Source organism: Entelurus aequoreus, linkage group LG06 (assembly GCF_033978785.1).
Source record: "Entelurus aequoreus isolate RoL-2023_Sb linkage group LG06, RoL_Eaeq_v1.1, whole genome shotgun sequence".
Lineage (NCBI taxonomy): Eukaryota > Metazoa > Chordata > Actinopteri > Syngnathiformes > Syngnathidae > Entelurus > Entelurus aequoreus.
The window spans coordinates 26,597,239-26,605,659 of record NC_084736.1 but is presented as its reverse complement, the minus strand read 5'-3'; the positions used below and the strand labels follow the sequence as shown (position 1 = coordinate 26,605,659).

At 37.6% G+C, this 8,421-nt stretch overlaps 1 protein-coding gene across 1 annotated transcript in view; it reads right to left on the bottom strand.

Moving 5' to 3' along the window:
- Nucleotides 1-8,124, bottom strand: part of ppp1r27a (protein phosphatase 1, regulatory subunit 27a) — a 14,922-nt gene extending 6,798 nt beyond the window's left edge. The window contains exons 1-2 of the mRNA XM_062049452.1: nt 7,510-8,124; nt 3,602-3,752 (exon numbers count right to left, since the gene is read on the bottom strand). Of these exons, the coding sequence (XP_061905436.1) occupies nt 3,602-3,752; nt 7,510-7,915 (557 nt within the window). The 5' untranslated portion in view covers nt 7,916-8,124. The remainder of the gene's footprint in view (nt 1-3,601; nt 3,753-7,509) is intronic.
- Between the last annotated feature and the right edge of the window lie 297 nt (nt 8,125-8,421).

Here is an 8,421-nt window from a genome sequence, read left to right as displayed (position 1 = left end):
GAGGGCCGAAAGCCAACTGCATATAAAGTAACATATACTGTATAACATATACATGTACATATATATGTATACATATATATACATACATATACATATATTTTTACATACATATATATATACATATACAAATATACATACATATACAAACATATACATATATATATATACATACATATACATATGTGTAAATATATATATACATATATATGTATATACATATATACAGTATATATATACATACATACATATACATATATATGTATATACATATATATGTATATACATATATATATATATATATATATATATGTATATACATATATACATATATATATGTATATACATATATACATATATATGTATATACATATATATGTATATACATATATATATGCTTATATACATATATATGTATATGCGTATGTGTACATATTATATTAATATACTACATATATAATTAGTATAATTGTATATTAACAGTATGTGAAAGTTCGACTCCTACCTTGTTTACTTCCATGACAACCTCCTTATAATGTTTGTAAACAATTAGAAATATCAAGCAGCTAAAATGTGCCAAACATGAATAAATGTGGAGTGTATTGCAGTTTTCCCATCATGCTTTGTAATGGATTTTAAATGGTGTAATTTAGATTTTTTTTTTTGTTCATGGACGTTTTTGATAATATCCACAAATTAGTTTAGTTTAGTCTTTATTTGAAGGGACAATGCACAGAAACATTAAGCTCGAAGACAGATATGTTCTGTACCAGATTATAGCTAAATAGCTAATTTCCATCTGCAGTCCCTGGCTACCTAAATTAAAGGGATACAAAAATCATGCAATAAAATTATGACAATAAAAAAATACTATAGCATGTTTTTAAATTAAGAAAAGTCATAAAATGCCCTTTCATGTACACATACTTAATATACAATACAACCACACCTCATTTACATCATCACACAAAGACAATACATGCTTTTGTTCACATCTGTCATCATTTGTAAAAACAACCATGATTTTAACAGACACACCTCACAATTTACGATAAAAATGCTCTCATGGATAAATATGATACACATTAGGTTGATGTGTCAAACATAATGCCCACCTTAGTGACCGTGTGAGCAGCTTTGATTGCTCCAAAGCCACCTTTTAACTTCAATTGTGAATGAAGAGTAATCTGTTAAGACTTTTCAAGTTTGTTGTGAGGTTGTTCCATTCCTTTATGGCTTTATTTGAAAAGGCTGATTGTGCAAAAGAGGTTTTACATCTGGGTATGCTACACTGCCCCCTGGTGGAGGCTCGTGTGTTTCTAGTTGTCACAGCAGATGTAAACTGGACAAAGTGCTTAAGTGGCGCTGGTGCAGTGTTATTTAGGATTCGATGGGCCATTCGTATTGATGCTAATCTTTGAATGTTAGCTAAATTTAACAATCTATATTTTTGGAGAACTAAACAGTGATGGTGGTGTTGTGGTTTTCGGTCAAGGATTTTGAGGGATTGTTTGTGCAAAGTTTCCAATGGCCTCAGTGTCATTTTGCTTGCCTGCGACCAACATGTTATACAATAATAAAAACGAGACATAATCATTGCATTAAAATAAGTTTGAGCTGCCTCCAGTGTTAATGAATTCCTGATACATTTGAACGTTTTTATGTTGTATTTAAGACTCTGGCACATCTGCTTGATATGTTTTTTAAAGCCAAGTGTTGGCTCTAAAATGACACCCAGGTAACGATATTCACTAACATTTTGTATTATTTCCTTATTAACCGTTATATTTGGAAAGGATGACATTTTATATTTGTTTACAAAATACATTGTTGCAGTTTTCTTAATGTTTAATGTAAGACAAGAGTCATGTAGCCATCTTGCCACCTTCTCCATGGCTTCTGTAAGTTTTCTGGCAACCGTTTCAGCGTCCTTTCCCCAAGTATAAATAACCGTGTCATCTGCATACATCTGGATATTTACATCCTCACATACAGATAGCAGGTCGTTTATATACTTGGAGAAAAGAAGAGGGCCGATATTAGAGCCTTGTGGCAGGCCAATATCAGTAGCAGTGAAACTGGATGTTGTGTTATCAATACGGACACATTGGGTCCGACCAGATAGATATGACATAATAAAGGCCAGAGTATCTGTCGACAGTTTAAAAGATGTTAATTTTGTAAGTAACGTGGGGTGACTGACTGTATCGAATGCCTTGCGGAGGTCTAAGAATATTGCTCCAACTACACCTCCATTATCAAGGTTTTGTTTGATTGTTTCTAGTAGAAGGCAACATGCAGTTTCGGTCGAGTGATTTGCCCGAAACCCAAACTGCATGGGATGTAGGAGGTCTTCATAGTCCAAATGTTCTGTGAGTTGCTCAACGATCACTTTTTCTATTGCCTTGGATATAACGGGGAGAAGGCTAATTGGTCTGTAATTATTGATGTCTTGTTTATTTCCTGCTTTATGGATTGGGATGATAGTGGCAGTTTTCAACGTGGTAGGGAAAGTGTTTTCTGTTATTGATTTATTCATCAATGTTGTTATAGGAGCAGTAAGACTATCTTTATACGTTTTTAGGAAGAAAGTGTCCAGACCGTATATATCTCTAGATCGTGAGTTTGATAATGCAGAGAGGATTTTGTTTACCTTTGTTAATTCTAAACTTAGTCCATCCTGAATAAATGGCAATTCTTTGCACTGATTTTGAGGGAATTTTTTATTCAGGGTTTGTACAGACTGGATGAAATGTTCATTAAAATGATTACTTATGTCCAGACTGTCTGTGATAGTAGTGCCATTGATATTTAATGTTATAGTGTTGTTTCTTGTTTGCTCTCTTCCAGTGAGTGTGTCAATGGTTTTCCATAACTGTCTAATGTTCCCTTTTGCAGCTTTGATTAATTCTAAGTGAAAGTCAGCCCTAGACTTCTGCATAAGCATTGTAACTTTGTTCCTCAAACTTTAAAAAATCATACGATCCGTATTTAGACCTGTTTTAATTGCTCTTTTGAGAGCTGAGTCCCGATTTTTCATTAGAATCCAAATTGTTTCATTAATCCAAGGTATTTTTATTTTAGCACTTTTCTTTCTGGGTTTTGTTTTAGTGTATTTACAGATAATCTCTTTGATTTTTGTCATTAGGTCATCACAGGCATGTTCGGTGCTTGTCCAATTTATGTCACTCCATGGGACAGTTTTAAGTTCATTCTCTAGTAAGTGTTGGTCTTTTTTAGGGATATAGGGCAATTGTGTTATATTGTGTTGTGTGACCATGTCTGTTGGCATTTTTTGTTGGTTTGACCCCCCCCCCCCCATGATTAGGGATGGTTGTTTGCAATGGTTCATACAAGTAAATGCAGCGCTTTACTCCTTTCAAAGTGTTATAATTGGTCATAGGCCTGACTTGCTCATGATGACCACAAGATGGCAACAGATTATGATGTAACTTCAAAAATAAAATGACATTTCCCTGCAACCAAAGTCCTGATTAAACTCACAACATCTCACGAGCCAAATTGAAGACGCTGGCGGGCCACGGTCTGGACACCCCCTGATTCAGTAATTTTTAGTTTTTCATTTCGGAATCATTTGACGTACCTTGCAATTTGGGGGAAGCCGTCACTGCAGGCCATGTGCAGCGGCGTCCAGCCGTCCTCGTCCCTCTGATGGACGTCGGCGCCGTACTTGACCAATAGTTTGACCACGTCCAGGTTTCCCGTCAGCACCGCCTCGTGTAGCGCGGCCATACCTGCATGCAACACACCATGGGATTTTATAGCTCACATGCACCTCATGCCCAATAAAACGTGTCATACGGTAAAAACTACAGTGGTACTTTTTACAATATTACTTTACGGTAAATAACAGTGGCACTGGGGGTCCATTTACAATAATGCACTGTAAAAACAACAGACACTGATTTTACGCAACAAAACTGGCAGCTCAGTCGACAGAATCTTACCGTAAAAATATTACGGTAGCCTACCGTGTTTTTTAATTTCCAGTATTGCACCGGAAAAAACAACAATTTTAGGGTAAAAATACTGACAGCTCAGTCGCAACAATTTTACCTTAAACATAACAGTGGTACCGTTTTTCCATTTACAGTAATTTGCTGTAAACAGATTTTACCGTCAAAAAAACAAAAAACCTGTCCGCTCAATTGACAAAATTTTACTGTAAAAACAAAGGCTATTTTTCCATTTACCGTAGTATAATGTAAAAACAACAATTTTACAGTAAAACACTGTAAAAACAACAGCCGTAGATTTTACGGTAAAACCTGGCAGCTCAGTTGGCGGAATTTTACAGTTAAACGCTGGCAACGTTTTTTCATTTACAGTAATGCACTGTAAATACAATGATTTTTATGGTAAAAGAAAACCTGGCAGCTTAATGGCCAGAATTTTACTGTAAAAAAACAAAGATACCGTTTTTCAATTTACTGTAACGCACCGTAAAAACAACGGCTGGAGATTTTCCGGTAAATGTTTTGACAGCTCAGTCGCCAGAATAGTTTTGTAAAAATATTACTGCCACCGTTCTTTCATTTACAGTAATGCACTGTGAAAACAATTATTCTATGGTAAAAAAAAAAAAAACAAGCAGCTCAGTGGCCAGAATGTTACTGTAAACATTGGTACCTTTTTTTCAATCTAAAGTAATGTACTGTTAAAACAATGACATGAAAACAACAGCCCTAAATTTTACGGTAAAAATAGTCAGTTCAGTCACAGGAATTTTACTGTAAAAATATTAGTGGTACCGGCATTACATTTACATTAACACATTCTAAAAACAATGACTTGATTTTTAGGTAAAACCTGAGAGTTCAGTCGCTAGAACATTTTTATAAAAATTGTACCGTTTTTCCATTTACAGTAACTCACTGTAAAAACAATGATTTTACAGTAAAGGAAAACCTGGCAGCTCAGTGCCCTGAATGTTACTGTAAAAACAGTGGCAACATTTCTTAATTTAGTCAGTCACTGTTAAAACAACAGCTGTAGATTTTTTGATAAAAGCTGCCAGAACATTTTTGGAAAAATATTAGTGATACTGTTTTTTTCCTTTACAGCATACTTGCCAACCTTGAGACCTCCGATATCGGGAGGTGGGGGGTGGGGGGGCTTGGTCGGGGGTGGGGGCGTGGTTGGGTCGGGGGCGTGGTTAAGAGGAGAGTATATTTACAGCTAGAATTCACCAACTCAAGTATTTCATACATACATATATATATGTATGAAATACTAGACTTTCAGTGAATTCTAGCTATATATATATATATATATATATATATATATATATATATATATATATATATATATATATATATATATATATATATATATTTTATTATACATATAAATAAAATAAATACTTGAATTTCAGTGTTCCGGAGGCTATCCAGTAGATGGCAGCATTGTCCTATTTAACTTCTCCCTTCATGAATGAGTATATCATTTCGGCCACCGTGTTCAATGGAGAAGTCTGTTCTACTGTAGAACAGACTTCTCCATTGAACACATTTTGTAGAACTTCTACCTTTGTTCTACTGTAGAACAGACTTCTCCATTGAACACATTTTGTAGAACTTCTACAAAATGTACAGGCAACATACATACCCCTTCCCCTTCGAACTGTCCTGGATGAACTGAAATTCTTGCTTCCATTCGTTTTGGAACTTGCAAGCGTATTTCTTCATCTTGCTCGTCGACGGCGTCGCCATGTCTGTAACTTCCTAGTTCTTCTGCTTCGTCTCCTTGTTGTGTGCGCAGTTGTGCACTCTACTCTCTAAAAGCCGTAGATGTTATGACGTCATCGGGCAGGCAAGCTGTTTATATTGTGGGAAAGCGGACGTGAGAACAGGCTGTCCCCACTCAGGTCCGCATTGAGCTGGAGGGGGCGTGGCCTCCAGCTCCGGCTGAATACCGGGAGTTTGTCGGGAGAAAATTTCTGCCGGGAGGTTATCGGGAGAGGCGCTGAATACCGGGAGTCTCCCGGTAAAAACGGGAGGGTTGGCAAGTATGCTTTACAGTAACGCACTGTAAAAACAACGACCGTAAATTTTACGGTACAGAAATCCGACTGCGCAGTCGCCAGAATTTTATCGTAAAAAAAAAAAAACAGTGGCAACATTTCTTAATTTACAGTGATTAAAACAACGGCTGTAGATTTTACGGTAAAAGCTGGCAATTCAGTCGCCAGAACATTTTTGTAAAAATATTAGTGGTACTGTTTTCTCCTTTACAGTAACGCACTGCAAAAACAACGACCATAGACGGTAAAGAAAGCCGACTGCTCAGTCGCCAGAATTTTACCGTAAAACAGTGGTACCATTTTTTCAATTCACAGTAATGCACTGTAAAATCAATGATTCTACGGTAAAAAAAACAACAACAAATAAACTGGCAGCTCAGTGGCCAGAATTTTACAGTAAAAACAGTAGTAACTTTTTTCAATTTAAAGTAATGTTCTGTAAAAACAATGACATACATTTTAGGGGAAACAATGGTAGCTCAGTTGTCATAATTTTACTGTAAAAAAAGAGTGGTACCCTTTTTCAATTTACAGTTCCACACTGTAAAAACAACAGCTCTAGATTTTACGGTAAAGAAAGCGGACTGCTCAGTCACCAGCATTTTACCGTAAAAAAACAGGTACTATTTTTTGATTTATCGTAATGCACTGTGAAATCAATGATTTGACGGTAAAAAACAAAAAAACAAAAAAAACTGGCAAGTCAGTGGCCAGAATTTTTCTATGAAAAAACAGTGGTAACTTTTTTCAATTTACAGTAATGCACTGTAAAATCAATTATATACATTTTACGGGATAAAAAATGGCACCTCAATTGTCATAATTTTACTGTAAAAAAACAGTGGTACCGTTTTTCAATTTGCAGCTACACACTGTAAAAACAACGGCTGTAGATTTTACGGTAAAGAAAGCGGACTGCTCAGTCACCAGCATTTTACCGTAAAAAAACAGGTACCATTTTTGGATTTACCGTAATGCCCTGTAAAATCAATGATTTTACGGTAAAAAACTAACAAAAAATCTGACAACTCAGTGGCCAAAATTTTACTGCAAAAAAACAGTGGTAACTTTTTTCAATTTACAGTAATGCATAGTAAAATCAATTGCATAAATTTTACGGGATAAAAATGGCAGCTTGGTCGTCATAATTTTACTGTAAAAAACAGTGGTACTGTTTTTCAATTTACAGTAACGTGCTGTAAAAACAAATATTTTCCGGTATAAAAAAACACCTGCAGCTCAGTAACTAGAATTTTACTGAAAAAAAAATGTGGTATCTTCTTTTAATTTACAGTAATGCACTGTATAAAACCTGGCAGTTCATTGGTCAGAACTTTACAGTAAAAATAACAGTTTTTCCATTCACAGTAATTCGCTGTAAAAACCATGGTGAATTTTACGGTCGACTAAAATCGTAAAAATCTACATCCTCGCACGCCAAATGAAGTCAGAAATGGCGAGCTACTCACCCGAAGGAAAGAGCGCGTCCACACGAACCTTCCTGGTCCGGACGAAGCGAACGATCTGCTCCAGCTCGCCACGGCGCACCAGGTCCTGGAAGACGATGTCGTTGGGGAAGTGCACGCTCTTCTTCGCAGGCACAGCCGGGATCACCGGGGCCGGCTTGTCCCGCGCTGGCGTGCGGCGTGTCGCGCCATAGCGGGCGGACGTGTATGCGGGCGTGTTATACGAGGGCGTGTAGTACGAGGGCGTGTTGTACGAGGGCGTGTAGTACGAGGGCACGCTGTGCGTACCGCTGTATTGACCTGACGCGTACCTTGAGGCGGCGCTGTACTGACCGGACTGTGCGAGTGCGGGAGTGAAGTGGGGGCGGCGCGTGTACGTGGACGCTGGTACGTGGTAATTGTACTTCATTCCTGCACCCGTCTGGATCTCCCTCCCCTTGGCCAAGCAGGGGGGACTTTAGAGACCAGGAAAGTTCCCCAAAAATATCCTTTTGTCGTTCTTGTATCCTTCGCCTTCTTTGCCACCGACTTGAAGCGCTTCCTTCTCTTGCACAGGCGGTCAGGACCTTTGTCTGATGGAAGGATCCAGACCAGGATCCCTTTATAGCCTCTGGAGGCTATTTCAGACCCACACCAGGTGACTTCACCACACGGTCTTGTCCAAGATTCCCCCACCCCCACCACCAAGACCACTCGTAAAACATGTTGACGGCCAAAATGTTCCCTCCCAGTCTTGCAGAGGGCGCAAACCCCTCAAATCAAACACTTCCATTCCATCCGGGATTTATTCTCAGGGGTCTTTTGTTGGCGTTACCCTTTTTTACCAAAAAAAAGTAGCACTTTTGTGCCAAACAAGAATATTTTGATTACACCAACCCAACTTTCTGGCTCTAAGAAACACTTAAAGAAACCGAG